Source organism: Andrena cerasifolii, chromosome 12 (assembly GCF_050908995.1).
Source record: "Andrena cerasifolii isolate SP2316 chromosome 12, iyAndCera1_principal, whole genome shotgun sequence".
NCBI classification, from domain to species: domain Eukaryota; kingdom Metazoa; phylum Arthropoda; class Insecta; order Hymenoptera; family Andrenidae; genus Andrena; species Andrena cerasifolii.
In genome coordinates this window covers 11891993-11909332 of record NC_135129.1, presented here as the reverse complement: position 1 = coordinate 11909332, position 17340 = coordinate 11891993, and the positions used below count along the sequence as shown (strand labels likewise).

At 46.1% G+C, this 17340-nt stretch overlaps 2 protein-coding genes across 6 annotated transcripts; one reads left to right on the top strand and one right to left on the bottom strand.

Moving 5' to 3' along the window:
* Window positions 1-54: 54 nt before the first annotated feature.
* On the bottom strand, window positions 55-15457 carry Nasp (Nuclear autoantigenic sperm protein). Of its 4 annotated transcripts, none has more exons than XM_076824436.1 (4): window positions 14615-14647; window positions 1608-2166; window positions 1372-1562; window positions 55-1201 (listed from the first exon to the last, which is right to left on the bottom strand). In XM_076824436.1, exons 1-4 carry the CDS (start codon window positions 14630-14632, stop codon window positions 545-547), a joined length of 1425 nt encoding a protein of 474 aa, XP_076680551.1. In that variant the 5' UTR covers window positions 14633-14647; the 3' UTR covers window positions 55-544. The 4 variants fall into 4 exon arrangements, with proteins under 4 accessions (XP_076680551.1, XP_076680552.1, XP_076680550.1 ...); XM_076824437.1 differs by having other exon boundaries at window positions 1638-2166; XM_076824435.1 differs by lacking the exon at window positions 14615-14647 and adding an exon at window positions 15244-15457 and having other exon boundaries at window positions 1372-2166.
* On the top strand, window positions 3953-14386 carry LOC143375403 (uncharacterized). 2 transcript variants are annotated; one of them, XR_013086890.1, is made up of 6 exons: window positions 3953-4125; window positions 6114-6338; window positions 10867-10974; window positions 11825-11962; window positions 12521-13049; window positions 13113-14386. XR_013086890.1 is itself a non-coding variant. In XM_076824441.1 (5 exons), exons 1-5 carry the CDS (start codon window positions 4047-4049, stop codon window positions 12778-12780), a joined length of 810 nt encoding a protein of 269 aa, XP_076680556.1. In that variant the 5' UTR covers window positions 3953-4046; the 3' UTR covers window positions 12781-14386. The 2 variants fall into 2 exon arrangements, 1 of the variants encoding a protein (XP_076680556.1); XM_076824441.1 differs by having other exon boundaries at window positions 12521-14386.
* Window positions 15458-17340: the final 1883 nt, after the last annotated feature.

The following is a 17340-nucleotide window of genomic DNA, read 5'->3' as shown; positions in this document are numbered from 1 at the left end:
CTTGAGATGTTAGTATTCACGCACCGGGCACGTACCTGTGGATATCAAGAAGCATTTAGAAAAAACCGTCATTTAACGTTTATTAATCAGATTTATACAAGAACAACCTTACTCCTTGCTACTTTGTTATCGTGTCCTAGAAAATAAGTTTAAAAACAATCGCAATTCAGGCGGCGACGCCAGTAACCAAGTTCACCGCCCAGATCTTACCAGTTACAATAAATAAACGAACCATAGGGACGAGAGAACGAAAAAAGAAACACATACGTCGGTTACGATTACTGAATTAAAAAAAAGAAGAGAATGGGAAGAACCGAGGAGTCAGACGAGCGGTATTTCCGTCTGCGTTCACTAAAAATATTCTTTCACGGTGTCCAGTCGAATCGCGTCGGATCCGACCGTGGTTACCCTATCTTGGTCCAATACTAAAAATTCTGTGGTACAGGTCTTTGTTTTTCTCTTGTTTTTTTTTTCTCGAAAAAATTTCCACCGCCAAGCAACGCGATCAAGAGTGTCCCAAACGCACCGAGGTAGACTGCACAATTCAAACGGCCTTCTCCGGCGTCGGCTTTTTACATGGCGACGCGACTTCTGTCTCTGGCTCTTCGGCTTTCCGTTTCTTGCGCACCAAATGGGATATGTCACTGGCTGGTTTCTGAACTTTCGACGCGGAGCCGGACTCGCTGCCGCTGGGGCCGGCGCCGTTCGAGCAGCCGCCGGCCACTTTGCTCTTGATGCCCTCTATCACCAGCTTGCAGGCCTCCTGCTTGAAGTCCTTCATGTCGGAGATCTTCTCCTGGATCTCGGGCAGCAGCTCCTTCAGCTCCTGTATCTCCCCCTCGACGGTGTAGAACGAATCGTCGGACTTGGGCGGGTCCTTCATATCCTCCAGCTCCTTGATTCGCGCCTCCAGCAGCTCGGTGGCCTTGTGGAACTCCTCGATGCTAGCGTCGAACTCGTTTCCCAGCGAGTGAGCTAGCGCCAGCTGATAGTGGATCTCCGCTATCGCCCTTGGCTCGCGCGGCTCTATCTGCTGCAGGAGCTCCAGGCAACGGTGCAGATCGCTCAGGGCACCCTGGAAGTTCCCTCCCTCCATGGCCACCTCGCCCAGGAGACGATATGCGTCAGCTAGCAGCTTCCACCCCGACTGACCGCGTTTCAACAGCACCAGCTTCGCCAGCTCCAGAACCTCCCAGGCCACCTTTAATTTCAGGGTAAATATTCGTGCTAACTTCGCAATGCCTAACAGAGACCATAGTTTAAATCGTGCTACAGAAAAGAACATTTTCACCACCAAAGAGGTCACGAGCAAGGGACACAAATATATTTAAGAAAGAGATGTATAAAGAATGCAAATATAAGTATATGTACCTGTAAATTATTCACTTCGTCTTCTTCCTCCTCCTTCCCAGTGTCCTCAGAATCGTTCTCCCCGTTCTCCTTCACGTCACCGTTCTGTCCACTCGAACACGAGGGTCCATTGGCGTGCTTCGTGTCCTTGCTGGATCCAGCAACAGCTTTCTCTTCCTTCTGTTCTACTTTATCCTCAATTTTCTTCGACTCTCCTTTCTCTCCACTCTTTTTCTCCGCCTCTCCTTTCTCTCCACTCTTCTTCTCCACCTCTCCTTTCTCTCCACTCTTCTTCTCCACCTCTCCTTTCTCTCCACTCTTTTTCTCCGTCTCTTCTTTCTCCACACTCTTCTTCTCCTCCTTCTTGTCCTCTTTCTTTTCCGCCTTCGACTCAGTGGGTGGCTCCGCGGCCTTCGACTCGCTGGTTTTACTGTCAGAGGCAGCCTCCTCTTTTGTCTCGCTGGTTGAAGCCTTCTCTTGGCGCTCCTCGTCCTCCTCGTCCACGTTGCTCAGCTTCTCGTCTTCCGCCTCCTCTTCGTCCTCGTCCTCGTCCTCTTCTGCTTCTTCCGAGCCGGGCACCCCGCCGCCCAGCACCCCAGCCTCTTCTCTGGCCAGACCCAGTAGAGCACGACCGTAAAGCAGATAGGGTTCGCCGAGCTCGTCCGCGGTGTCCCCGTGCTTCTCAGCCAGCAGCTGGCAAGCTTGCGCCAACGCGGCCACAGCCATCGTGTAATCCCGCACTAACAGGTGCCGTTTCCCGTGGGATATCGCGGTCGCTGGGTCAGTGAATGCTGCATTCTCAGCCACGTCCGCCATCTGTAACGAGAAACGAACAATGGTTTCCTTACTCAGTTCCCGCTTATCCAGCCGATAAATCACCCTTCGACTTTCGATTCCATGAAATCTGTTCATTGTAGCATAACTGTACACGCGTCTCAATGAAAACTGATAACGCGGGCTATAAGTTTAAGATCAAACAGGGGTAGTGTGTAGCTTTAGTATAGAATATGCATACAGTACCTACTTCGGTGTAACAAAGAATTATTCAACTACAGAGTAAGGTGTAGTAACACTTTGACTGGCGCAACGTTTGGCCAAATATCGTACCAAGTTGGGTTTATATGCCGACAGGTGGAAATTCCTCGACGTGAAACCACGCGAACGCCGCTCAAAGTGTTAAATTCAGAGTAAACATCCCCGTAGTAATTGCACACCGCTTGGGAGGGTGTGATCGCACTCGATAGAAGTTTCATCGATGCAGCATGGGGCACGTGGTTTGTTATTAGGGCCTCTATGGTCCTGAGTGCTCGACGAACCACCCCGCGTCAAGGATAGCAGGGAAAATGAAAAGAAAGATTCTTTGATCGTCCACCCACGGCGACATCCTAACGCCACTATGAGATTAAAACGTGTACAGAATATTCCACCCACGCTTCTTACGTGGGCCACATCAAACGCGACACGGTGCGTACGATTCGTTAAGGTCAACGTTGACTTAATGGGTGGCGGAGGACACCGTATTGACGCGATTCTAACGATCGTTAACGAACACCGCACGGCCAGGATAAGGATCAGAGACGTTTAAACGTACGAGTGTCGTATCAGTATTGATAACGATTGCAAACGGATCGTTAGGAGGCAATAACTCTGACGTAAACGAGGCTTTGGAGATGTTAGGAATTTGATAGGTTTCGAGGCATTGGGATTGTTTACAGATAATAAGAGTGGTGGTTATTTAGATATTAATATAAATTATTCATTGCCCTGTATTACACCCATAGAAAAATAATAAAATCGTAAAAGCGATTGGTGTCTAGAGGAAATTGATCGCGACGAATTCAGGGACGTTAATTATTGTTCCTGAATTTCTCAGTTTCACTGCGGTCATCTGGCTGTGCAACTGTACACCCTCGAAAGAAGTTGACAGCTGATTATATCTGGCGCGAAATTGCCGAGTGCTCCATGAATGTTGAAACAGGGCCCAGCGGGAGCAAGCTATGCAGCTTTCCACGACGAACGATCAGAGGAGAAGATTGGTCCTCGCGAAGTAGCCCAAAAAGCAACTGAAAAGCCTCAACTACCAGACACGCTTACAAACTAAGGAAACTCAAAAAGCGCAAAATGGAAGACGGGCAAGCGATGCCTCTCCAACCATCACAGAACCCTAGAAAGCACAAAGTAACCAAGAAACCTAAAACGAACCTACTCACGACTGTACCACCTCAAACGGACCAGGAAAAGGGACTGCTAGCAGACTAGAAGACTATCCGCAACGAAACATGCAATGGACAATGCAGAGACTATTCAAGCCTGCCCTTCAGGGCCAATGTGCAGAGAGAATTGAAGCTGGTCAAACACCCTTGGTCCTTTTGGCGGTGCAGAAAGGCGAGGAGGAGTGGAGGGATAAGGAGCCGAAGGGCGATAAGGGAAAAGGGAGGGAAGAGAAAGGGCTGGAGAGGAAAGCAGAAGTGGGTTGTCCGCAGCATCCGGGTGGGGTGGCACGTCGGTCGATTTTCGTGCGCTTCGACGCAGAACGGAGAGGGCGTCCTGGTAGTTTTGCCCCCGTCGACGTGCTGGAGAGTCGCCGAAAACAGAACGGGGGTGTCGATTGGCCAGTGCGTAACTGGCGACTGTCGGTGCGGTGTGCGGGTTTCTCAGTGGGCTGCCAGCGGTCGCCCTGGGCACCACCTGCATGGATGGAGCCTACCCGTGTACCCAGGGCCCCTGGTCCACGTCTCGCTTTCCTCGTTGCCACACTGGCTCTCACTTTCGCAGGTAAAATCTAAGCCCATCCAAAACCATCGACCACGATCCTTTCCCTCTTCTCCACTCGTTCGCCGCTCCTGTGTTTATATTTCGGATCCCACTGCGACCGGCGTTCGTGATCGCGTGGATTGGATCATCCCTTGTCCCTGGGTCCCCATTCATGCACACCGAACTTCGTGCTTTCTCTTTCTCACCGAACGCGGGTTCCCTTCGCAGGGAATCAGCTGATCTGCAGGATCAGGTAGCTCCTTTTTATTGCACGCTGCGGACGAAGTGCGAGGGGTTGCTTCTGGAGGATTTTGGAACTGATGGGGAGAGGATGCTTTTATTCGGTGATTGGATTGTACAGTGAGGGAAAATGTAAATGGAGCTTGTCGATATTTGGAGGTCTTTGACGAACGTGTGGACCTTCGCTTGGGTTAACGGACAATCGATGTCCATTCCTGTCGACGTGCGGATTAATTTTGCATCGGGAGCTGCGGCAACGTGATGATCGTTAAGAAGCGAATCGATAGGCCGGAGCACGTGCTCCTGCTTCGATGCATCGAAACCATAACCGCGTCTCATCTCAGGCCCACGCTTCGCGTAGATGAAATCTATCCTCCGCGATCAGTGGCGGTGTGTCTTCTAGGCTTCGTCTCTCGTTCCTCTCTAATTGGATCATCTCTGTAAACAGGATAATCCACCTGCGATCTGTGCAAAATACGAAGGCACTTTTGCTCATTGTTTCACGAAATCGGCATCGAAAGACTCCAAACGAAAGCAAGTTATGTTACCGCTTCTCTTATCGAGATTGAGGATTCCAAGTTCCTTAGACTGCATTTTAAGACTCGATGGAGTCTTCTCATATCCTCGTTAGTGGTCTCGACTCGAAGATTCACGAAATGCAGCAACAACCACCGGTTGAACTCACCCGTGACACTTTTTCAGCATGGTCACTCGAGAGAAGTGGTCTATTATGCTCGAGGGCACTCGCCGCTGTATTTCTTATGCAATGACATTTTCTGCAGCACACATAGGGGGTGTCTGTGAGGCGCGAAAGCCCGAAGAGTCTTGCCAAGATCCTCGTGCAGGGTACTACTAAGCACGGAAATTCTCGTTTATTGCCATCGATCTCGATCCTTTTAATCGCCGACAGTGGGATTACTTGCTGGAGAAGGTCGTGTGCTACGCTTTTATAGGGGGTACGTCAGCGTTTTATGGGGAGACTTGCGAGGAGACGCAGCGAGGCTGAGTTAAGTAGTATATCCCTGCGCTTGGTCAGACGCCCCATCAGTGGACAGTTGCAGCGTTCCTTTCTTCTTCTCTCTTAACTCTTTGCCATGCTAATTGTTTATTATATACCTCTTCAGATGCAATTAACCTGCAGGAAGAATATTTTCTTCGTCCATATTCACATCCACATAAAAATAAATCTATACAGTAATGGTGAAAAGAAAGTATAAACTGTGAAGGATAACAAAAAGAGAGAGAATTATTTCTTAAAATACATATTCATATTAAAATTAGTATTAAGTTAGATACACGTAAAAATACGATTAAACTTTCCTTTCCCCACCACTGCACATTCTGCAACAGCCATTTCGAATCACTTATCCTCCCTGGCTTCATCAGAGGACAGATCTGCATAATCTTCCACCTTGAGCGAAGATAAAATCGCCAGCTAATAATCCAATAAACTCATTCGTCGAGCATCACTTGAATAATAAAGTAGAATTCGCAAAGCGACACAACTCGACCCCCGCCAGCAGATCGTTGAAGGTACTCGACGGTGCCTTCTGGCGATATTCTCGCCATTCCTCCACGTCCGGTGCACAAAGAAGGCTCCGAGATTACGTAACTCCTCCGACACCGTTCCATTATCACGCACATAGCCCGAGGGTCGATTACCAGTCTTGTAGAGACTTAAAGTAACGGGGCCGTCCAGACAAAGCGGGCGCCGCGGGGTCTGATAATGGCACTTTTGTACGGCGGAACCCTCTGCTCCTCTGTTCCAGCGACCGGACTGCTATGTGGAGCAATAATGTCGGACCACTGGGAGGAGGTGGGCTGGGATAAGGAGGCTCTGACCCGCACGAACGTTACACTCACGTGGTACTTGGACGGGCAGGTGGCGATGCTGGGTTCGGCTTCCGCTCACAGGAACCATCATTCTGGCAGACGACCGACGTTCCTCGTGCCAATGTACGGGGGCATTTGGATCATGTGCGTTTCACTCACGGGTAAGTGCTGGGAATGGGGAAGATTCGTGTAATATCGTCTGGGCAGATCCTCCGAGCCTGTTCCTTGAAAATTCTCAGGGTATTTGTGGATGTAAAGCCTCGGAGGGCTTTGAGGATTAGTTGAAACGAATAGGGGTGCTTAGAAGTCTCGGATGTCTTGGAAATACTTAGTTAAAACTAAGAGATAGATAGTAAATACGTGTAGTGCTGTACGAGTGGATGAATATGCATGGTATTGTGGTGGCAGAGGACCAAGACTCTAAGGAGACCTCTAGAATATTCAAGAGATCCAGGATTCTCTGCGAATCTTCATTCAAAATTCAGGCTTGGGCTGTGCCCAGGGTAACTCTAGATTTACTACTTCATGATTCAAAAATCCATGGAAGCCAATTTCGTTTCAAACTCAACGTCAAGCTGGAGAGCGACACGCGTGCACAGCTATTCGCGTAATCGCGGCTGTGAATCCGGAGACCGGAATGACGTGGTTGCTGTACGAACGTGTTCTATACGAGGATACCACCTTGACTCTGACCAAGCTATCGACCAGTCGATTAGGATCTGAAATATCACGCTATCTGCCTCGGTATGCCGTGACCGTGAACATCTTGGAATGTTCCCTCGCTAAAACCTCATGGCAATCACTTTCGTACCAATTGCAACGGTTTAAATTTCGACCCATCGAAACACAAGCTTGCTTGTTCCTCCTTTTCAACCCCTGCAGTCAGTGATTCATGTTCGGCAAGCATCTGGGAGCTGTAGCGCCGTTCACATCTATCGTAGCCGAAGTGATCTCCACTCCCTATTAATGGAACAGAAGCTTCGTGTTCGAGGTGAAGGATGCCCTTTGTTTGATCGAACGCGTGGGAATACATTAATCGCGAAAATCGCGGCGACCTTTCGATTCCTCCGGCTCGTACTTTTCGGTCGACGAATAGAAATTCGAATCATATTCGAATAATCCTGAGTGCTATGTGTTTTTACCTAAATTTCAAAATAACACTGAATTTTAGGTATTTTGGGGTCCTTCGCTGAACTCGGCCAATCGGTAATTATTTCAGGCTTAATAGAATCGAACGCAGTTAAAAGGGAACAAAACGCTTCGATGTTTGACGCACCCCTCCAAATTGCACCCATTTCGCTCGAATAAATCTCCCTCGTAAAATCACCCGACAAAGTGTTCGCAATTAAATGTTTCAATGAATATTTCAGCTCTACTTCGCGTTACTCGTAAAATTTCGCGTGTTCATTGCGATGCTACCGCGGAAACGGTGTTAATGACGTTGGTGCTGCCTGTCGCTAGTGGCTGGGAGTCGTTTTCGCGTATTCCTGGGCCGCTAATTGCGCCTGGCTGTTCTTTAAATTAATGCTACCATGGGAACTGGTGCAAAATCCACCTGACTACTTAGACACACTCCTCCCACTGCGAAGTCACAGTCGCGGAGAAACACAGAGACTCTGAGAACACAAACGAACTCGCCTGCTCCTGCAGAATTCATTTCCAATTACAATGACGCGCCATGGTTGATCAATATGTCCGTGGTGCGTTCGTTTCGTTACCTTAAAACGCCGGGGAAAGAACAATAGGGGGTTGTTTTACGCGTTAGGACGCTTTGCTCGTAGTTTCCCTCTGCCACCTGCAGCGTCTTCTCACGTCTCCTTATCCAGCTTAGAAAGCCCCGAGTGTCGTGGCCTCATAAAATCTGAAGGGAAACACTGGCCAGGCAGAAATTGTGTCGCCTCCTCCCCAGAGAGAACGGACAAAGTGGCCCAGAAAAAGTCAATCGTGGAAAAGTACGAAAGGGTGTGACGCACACAACTGGCCAAACAAAGGGAATCACAGCTGGCAAACAACTTGGATTAAACCGTAGTTTCATAACGCTTACAGGACCAATCTCGTTCTTTCGTGATTTTCGCGCGATAATGCTCGTGGGGAAGATTAGAGACTTGTTTGAAAGAAACTGTGCAGCGCGCGATAAGTAAATTAGTTCTTGCTCTTTGGTCTATTGCGTCTCGTTTGGATACGTCTCCTCGGATGGAAATACGACTCCTGACCTGGTTAAACATTTACGCGACATTGTGCCCCAGCTTCCACAGTGGTGTGCGAGAGGAAGGGAGTCCGGGATGTTCGATGAGGTATTAAGAGCACCACTTCTTTAGCTCGTGTGTTTATAATGTAGCACTGGCTTGAATAGGAATTCAAATCGACTGGTATCGCTGTGTCATACTGAATAACCAATGAGACGTCTACGTACGATAAAATATCGAATATCCCTGGGAAGATTGCAAAATCCTCTCCAACGAATTGAAACTGAAATCTAGTGCTCCAAGGAGAGAGAAATGTTTCTCAAATCTCATCTTGAAGGGCGTGATTAGGCGTTCCATATCTAGAACTCTCTATTATTAATTTCCCCCACCGCGCCCCTACTAACGAGCAATTCAATTATTCCGCATTTCGGTGACCGCTTCGTTAACGTTCACGGATCGTCCTCATTAAGCGCGCGACTCCTTTCGATAACGATCGAGCCGTATCGACGTGAGAATTCGTGACGAGTAACGAAATCGTTTTCGACACAGTCGTCCAGCATTTAATCGAGGAGAGGGTCTGGCAGCTTGGCTTTCCACGACGAACGCGGCCCCGACGTCTTTGTACGCGTGGGCGTGCAATCACGACTGATTGTACCTCCCGAACGTTTAATTCTCCCGCGTCGTTGGGAATCTCGGAGAAAAATGGGAGCCGCCCGCTGTAGCTACTGTTCCAATCTGCCCTGCTCCAGCACTCGCTAAATGTCCGGGCTCGCAGATTCCTCGTTCCCTCGGTTGGCCCAGTCGTCGTCGAAAACGAATTAGTGGAACCGACGTACCTGCTGATTCGGGAGAGCCTCTGCTGGTTTGTATGCATCTAAAATATGAAGATTTATAATACTCTCATTCGCGATTCGTCGTATGAAAAAGTGTCCTAAAAATCGAGTGCACAGAATCAACTGGAGCGGAGACGATTTAAATTTCGTTGCGAAAGAGGATGAATTCCGAGCCGGGAGCTCGAAATATGCACGAAATGATTTACGAGGGTGGAATTTTGCAGGAATCCTGCATGGAAGTTGCATCGGGTAATAGGATGAGTTTCCAGTGAGTTAAGTTCGACCTTCGAAAACGTTGGAGGAACTGGATTGACGCGTGCGTCCGAATAATCTGCTCGTCTAATATTGTCTTCTAGTTTTTGGGGGGAACTTTCTGATGGTTCCTGATCACGCCAAGCACGGAACAGTGCCGTCCGAAGCAGACTGTGCACGCGTAGCTGCCTCCTCGACCTTTTTGTGAAAATCAGACAGTAACACTGTACGCATAAATCCTGAAGCAACTTTGCCACTGTAGCGTGCACGTGTGATTTCCATCACAACGCGCTGCCTGCTATAATGTGGCTATAAACGGTTTGGAGAGCTAATAGAATCGGCTGGTAACACGTACGGCATTTAGAAAAGGGGTTCAGAATTTCCTTAGCCTCTAGAAGGTAATAATAAGGGGTCCGATTAATTAATTTGGTCGAAAGAAACGGGATATCCTCGACTCGTATAGATTCTCATTAAAGATTAGGATATCCTGCAGAAATTGGGGTAAGCTTACAAAGTTAAGGGATGAGGATATTTCATGTTCAATTATAACCAGTGGAATCGCGAGTTCTCGATACGCGTTCGAGTTTCAGGGAGAATAACCTAGGAAACCTAGACCCAGTGAACTTGAGTCGATCTATTTCCCCTTCAGGATTTATTATTGCCCAAGTTTCCGTGGCCTCGACGACCACTCTTCCCGACATTTAACGGAAATACGCGTTCCCAGGCCCACCCCAGCCGATAGAGTATTCGGGATCTGATATCGAATTTCACGCCCCAACAATTACGCCCCCCGCGAGTACAGCTCGATCCCAACTGGCGAGTTAATTAGTCGTGCGCGAATTTATCCGGGAACGAGACCTCTAAGCGATCATAAAAATCGATTATCGCCTTTAAATTAAGGCCAACGTATGCGTTCACTGGAAACCGAGTTCCACGCATTCCTTCCTTGATTTCAATTAAACATGCACTTTCGCGCACACAGGGTGTCTCAGAAATAAGCGATTAAGGGATGTGAAGGTCCTTGCGAAACCCAATAGCGAATAAAAAGTGTTTATAATTCATGAAGGAAACGTTATCGAGTGTATAAGCTTTTTTCATCCTCAAAATCAATAGAACGAACCACCAAAATTTCGCTAGTTATTTCTTAGACACTCTCTATAAAGAGCAATTAATCGTTCGTAATTGCGTGCAATGTGCATAGCCTCGACGTATTTTTTCCATGAAACTCTTTTGATTCACGGAGCGTAAGAGTTACTGATTCGCTTTTCCATTCGAACGTAGCAATCCGTGGGATCGTTTTAATTAAAGATCGAGCGGAAAAAGAGAAATGAGCGTTCAGTTTTGTCTCGCTGCGTACACGAGAACGGCGTTAAAGCGCGCGTCGAGCTCGCATTTCCATTTCAATTCTCACGTTTCAGAGGAGGAAATACGACTACTGGGTCAGGTAGGTTTTCCACAACAGAGGTGCATTAACTACTTGTCGCCCGACGAAACACACGAGGAGATCCATGTCGCCTGGCAAACCCGTGAGTTACGATCCACGTTCCTCTTTCTCTCTACTTTCGTCGCTTCCAATCGTTATTATCTGTGTTAAAAGAATTCCCCACGCGTCCGCCACCGTTGCGATTAAAACTAAAACCTACTTTCGAAATAATCGCCTCTCGATGAACTTCTCTATCGCGTTTAGCAGGACAATTAACCCTCCGTGGTCACATCTTGTAATCACATATTAGTCACATAGGATTCATTGCACCCCAGCGTCATTTTTGAGATACCATTTTTGTATTTTTGAATCTTTTAACTGTTCAGTGACAATTATACATTCATAATTCTCTAATAGTCTTTTTCTAGAAATGTAAATTTTGATACGTTGAAATTTTTAAATTTTATTATTAAGGTCTAAAAATTTACAGAAATATTGACAAAGACATATTCTGGGTTGCGATACACCTCGCGTGACCACGAAGGTTTAAATGCCTCCGTGGTCACTTATCAAGTTATTTAAAAAGTCCCTACTGTAGACACTTAACGAAACGCTACAAATATATTTGAAACTTGCACGAGAGCCCAGCGTCATAAGATCTTTGAAGCTACGCCCATCATACTGTGTTGCATTTGGTTTTATTGCCAGTGATGATCCAGTAAATACGTAAACGATTCGAAGCGCTTGGGATAAGTTAATACCCAGTTGACTTCGTTTGAAATCTTCATACTCTACTTAGCTTTTAAGAGAATCTTCGTGCGCGTCGTACGATTTGAAAGCTAAAGCGATATAAATTTACGGTGCACATACCTAAAGTTCGAGTCAGAAGGATCTGCTGAATAAATACTGTGCAGAGGTTTGTCGTATCTAGTTGAACGTGTTCTTTTTTACAGGGATGCAGAATTTGAGTATCTCCTGTTCTCTAGTTTGCCTGATCATTCTGAGCACCGCGGTTCTCATTGGATTTTTTGGATTGTGCAGGCACCAAATATCGGCGGTGCTGGTCACCGGTGTGATGTACCTCCTGGCGGGTGAGTTTCTCGGCACCGCCAGGTAGCGCCAAGACGATAATCGCGTTAACCGAGGAAACTTCATCAGCGCAGCGTGCTGCGGTCGCGGTCGACAAGCTCGGCGACCGCAAGGATCTCCGAGCGCTCGCGAAGCCGACCGCAAAATAAGCTGCTCGCTGCGAAGGAACAAGCTAACGACCGTTAGGAACTTACGGGTATTCAGAGCGAGTCGGGTTCTCCGAGTAGCGTTTCAATCAACCCACTTGAATCTGCTTTTAAATCCTGCTTGTACACGCCAATGATAAATAAGAACTTTTCTTGGAGTATCGCGGTACTTATCTGGAAGAAAACACTGTCAGACAAGCGAGCCGCAATCAATAGTACATATTCGAATCGGTACTTCCCCTCTCCTGAATATTGCATCCGGAGATTAATAAAAGACAAATACCTCTTATCGCTGATAAGGCGTCCTCGAGCGCGTATCCTCCCAGAAGCTTTCTCTTTGAAATCGAAATGCTTCGACGAGGGAGAGCACGATAGTTTCTAGGAGAGTTCTAACGTGGAGCCCGATTGTTGCAGCCACGTTCGCTTTGTTCACCCTGACGATAATTCACTTCAAGAGGGCCCAGGACCGCGGGGCGCGGATATTGAACGGGCCAGAGGACGGCGTGGTCGGTGGACCGGCTCCGCGCAACGTCCTCAAGGCCCGGCGATTCAACAGCTCTTGGAGCATGGACTTCGGATGGGGTGGCGTCACCCTCTGCGCCCTCGCCTCGGTGGCGTGGATTTTACTCAGCAAAATAATGCGTTTCAGCCCCATCGCCGCCATGATCGCGTAGCAGTGGGAGGCCTTCGAGGTCTAAGGTCGTTTCCATCAGTTGTGACAGAGCGTTTCGATGTCGACGACCCTCTCTGACAGTGAGTGGCTTTAAGAGGTACAGAACATGTTCATCCCCGAAGGGAACCAGGTGAAGTTTCTGATTATTCGAAATCCAACACGAAACATCCCCCACGATGGCATGGAGTGCTAAGCGAAGGGGTTTATCGAAAGGGCTTAAACATGGATCGTATCTTGGAAACTGAGTTTAGACACAGCGCAGAGGATTTGGTACTTGAAATAACCTGGCGACAGGGTGCGACATTGAGACAAATATTGAGAGTATTTTTTCAGAGATGAAATGACGATTGCGAATGACCACCTCGAAGGCGAAATCTGTTTCACATTCACCAGCAGGTAATGTGCGGTGCACATTATTTGCTCACCTTGTAGAGCCTATCTTGAATTTGCGCGAGGCATGGGAAATGTAAGGAGTACGGTGTTTGTCCATCATTTTGTACCATTTACCAAGTAATATCTAGCCTTCGACGAAGAGGATTTAAATGATTAGAGAACTATACGCGAAGAAGGATTGGGCGAGGGTTTCGTTCCAATAGCGGGCAAAGTATTCGGACACTGAATTCTATACATTTAAAGTTGTCATATTTTAAAGCTTTGTACATTATTCGTAAGTTTTTTTACACTTCAATTGCATCCGAGAGTTTGCGTAAACGAAGGCCTTCTTTTCATATAGATCTCTATGAATAACATAGAATATTTACAGGCGCATGAATACAAGATAACGTGTAGGAGAGAAGTCAGCTTTTCGGACCGAAAAGCATTATATTACGATAACTAGAACAGAGCAGAACCGTGTACACCTTCTCCTCAGTTTGGATGTGCAGTCAGATTAGTCAATTAATATGAAAATAACGAAATCTTACTTGCCGTAGTCTGGCTAATTAGTTATACTTTTCATGAACTTTTAAGTCGCTCTTCTTCTAACAGTTACGATAGACACTTTTATGTTCGTGTGAAATTCTGTTGTTAGGTTCAGTGTTTCCACACATTTTAGAAGCTGGACAGGTATTTGTTGAAATTTTGCTTGGGAATTTAAATACAGAGCATAATAAACACATAGACGCCTATAGTATAATTCGATCGCCTTATAATTAGAAACATAAGCATGTTTGTAATATGCATAGTATAGCGGTAAACTTGTTCGAGCCAATATAAGCAATGATAAGCGTGTTCGCAAGAAGAATTTAGCTTTTGCTACGACTTGTTACAGCGGAAGAGGAGGATTTATGCCAACAAAAAATGTATCATATACGAAGGATTGTGAAACGCAATTCGTCCATTAAAATTTAAGGGAAATAAAAGTGCTTAGAATAAAGAGCACCTATTGTACCCGGAGACAATGTTTTGCAGCGTCAACGATAAGATAAGGTGAACATACGAATACGCTTGCAAAACTTCTCTCCGAGGGTTTATTTAAACGGAACGCATCTTTCTGATAATATTTTCTTGATTATCGTATTTTTTACCTGACCCTTGTTATTTGTTACATTGGAATTAATGTATCATAATTGCAATAAAAAGAATAAGCTGTCTACGAACAATACCGATACCCTTGACTTTTCACTCCGCTCTATTCAGTGGCAGATCGTCGCGCATAGCCCAAGATGCGCGTTCATAGTCTCGGAATCAAGGACGCTTTGGAAAACAAATGATTACAGTATCCAAAATTTCCATAACTAAACTCGAATTCAGATTACACTTGGGGCCTCCGTGATGCTTAATCCGCCACTGGCTGTATATACAATCTCATGGATAAATATTATACTATGAGTCACCTGGATGCTTTCGATCATGTCATTTTTAAAAATAATACGCGATCGACACTGGGGAATGTCTCATACTTTCAGAAATACAACGCACTGTTGCAATACTGAACTTGGGACTGGTGCCTGTACGTCAACAAGAGGTTATGTTTCGCAAATGGTATTCGTGAAAAAATATGGATCTCGAGATTCTCGACGGGCAAACACACATACGCGACGTCAGCCTGTGCCGTGAGGACACGTGACCGGTCCTGCATGTGTGATAGACGCGGGACGTGCCGCGCACGCACACACACGCCCCGGCTACGCTGCGTACTTAGCCACGCACGCGTGTGTGAGTGCACCAACCCGTTACCGCTCGCTCACCGACTCAACAGATTATATTTTTTGTCGTAGTAAACAACAAAGGTGGTACAAGCGTGAACTCATTGGAACTCGAGAATGTACGGTACGGAAATAAACTGCGTGTTACGCACGATATATTGCCCGTTAAAACCGTTCGAATGGGAGCAACCTTAATCTATACGAAACAGCTCCTGGCCGTGACATTTTCTATTTACGCGGAGCGTACGACGATTATAGAACGAAAGGATCGAGTAGGACGTACGATGTGCGCGAGGCACGAGCAGAATGTTACGTACCTTGGCTTCCTTCGAATTGTTTGAGGTTTGACGCTTTCTTAATGATAGGCACACTTTCACTGCTACCCCCGGCTGTCGCGTGGGAAACTCCGGGTATCACGGGGTCTACGTTAACAGTCACTACGTAGTTTATGTACAAAGCCTGGGAATATTGAATGGAACGACCGTTATGCCAAACAACGGTTTATTACCGGCATGCGTATCACTTGTGCGAGCGTCAAGCACAACAGGAGCACAGCGGCACGGACTACATCGATGTGAACGAAACAACTGGCGCGCATGCGCGCACGTTTTACCGCCATTTCTCGTCTGGAGGCGGGATACGTTTCATTTCAGAGACTTGGTAGCTTGAGCGTAATCGACGGTTAACACGGCCAGGGTTGTATTCTAAAAGTTACTTACGAATTTCTTCATAGCTGTAATAAATCCTGGGAACGTAGTTTATCAATGTTTGTCTATTCGAATTAATTCTGAGGAACGTACGTACCTGTTGAAGTTCGATGTGTGGAACTTGTCAGGTGTAATTAGAGATACAGTAAAGGAAATCTACATTTTTTCCTTGTTATTGTTAACTTTATGGGTAAAGTAAGATGTGTACGATGGATCGATAACGAGGCTAGGGAATGTTTTACGATAATGCATTATGTATCGCGATCGATGAAAACGCGTCGATATTGGCGATCTGCGCGTTGAGAAATTTTTTTTGAATGTTTGCGCAGCGTCCGCGCATCGGTCTGCGCAGTTTCGTTGCAGCAGAGTATTGTGTCATGTCGTCCCGCTGGTTTTCGGTGAAATCGTGAATTGTTGATTGAAAGGTGGGGAGTATACACGAACCGTATAACAATTGTTACTCTAATTAACTACTCCTCTAAGGTAAATCATGGTTAATGAGGAAATATCGAAGGAATGTAGTCGAATCTGGTTTAAAAGTCAAGGTGTCGATCGCCCTCTACTGCACGACGCAACTTTCAACGTGTCTTTTCAAATATCAAACACATTCACCTTGAGAAAGCAGTTTCAACCAGAATTACCGTAATTTTCGATCGAATAATAGGTTAGGAATACGCCACTCGCGTTGGTATACCATTAAATGCAAAACTAGCGTACTAACATCTCGCGAAGGGGCATATGGTAAAATGGCGGGTAAATTGTAGTTGAAATTATGGAAATCTAGAAAGTGGCCGCCATGTTGGTTGCCGGCAAACGGTTCGCGTCACGGGAAATTTCGTCTCCGTCTTTTCAGAGCGTTTAAAGTGGCAGATTAGAGTGTTTCATCGATCCAGCGATACAGAAATGTTCGTCTTAATGAGACCTCGTAAGTAATACAAGTCACAGAGCATCTAAAATATTTGTTCGATGTAAAAATGTGAGAAACCACAGTCACTACTAAGTACTTGCTCGCAGTTTCAGCAATGGATACGTTAAATTGTCATCGCGAGCCTTTTTGGCCTTTTCGTCGCAGAAGGGACAAAAGCGTGGAGCAGCAGCTGTTGGATCGTCGAAAGTAGGCAATGGTGAGTGGTCTCATTTCCTATTTTTATTGCTCGCGTGGTTTACTCTGTTTTAAAAGTATGGTTACAAAGAATCGCGTTATATCAAACGTCTAAGCTACAATTGCACGTAAAAAGGTTAACAATTATTCTGAAATAAAAAGATCATTTGTTAAACGCCAGGATTCAAGAATAGCGGAATAAAATTAATTCTTGAAGTTTCTTGGAATCTGAGCAAGGAAATTTTGATTTCTTCGTAATTAGAATTGGGATATTACTTTATTTGAAAATTTCGAATACATGGATCGATCTATTTCGTAGTTTAAATTCAGTTTAAATTCGTGTTTCTGCTTCTCACAAGGAAAGATCCCGAAGCCGAAAATTCCAAAAATTCTGAAACTTTGCGAATATGTAGGCGATTTCCTCCTGATTATAGCGAAATTTTTATTTGCTGCCCAAATTCACACGAAGGGGGCGAAATTAACCCCAGAAAAATCGGTCATTTCTCGATTTTGTGTCATAACTCGTGAACTGTAAAATAATTTGTTCACCAAATGATAGATCTAATTGAATAAAGTAACTTTTGCCTTGAAACTTTTTTTCTATC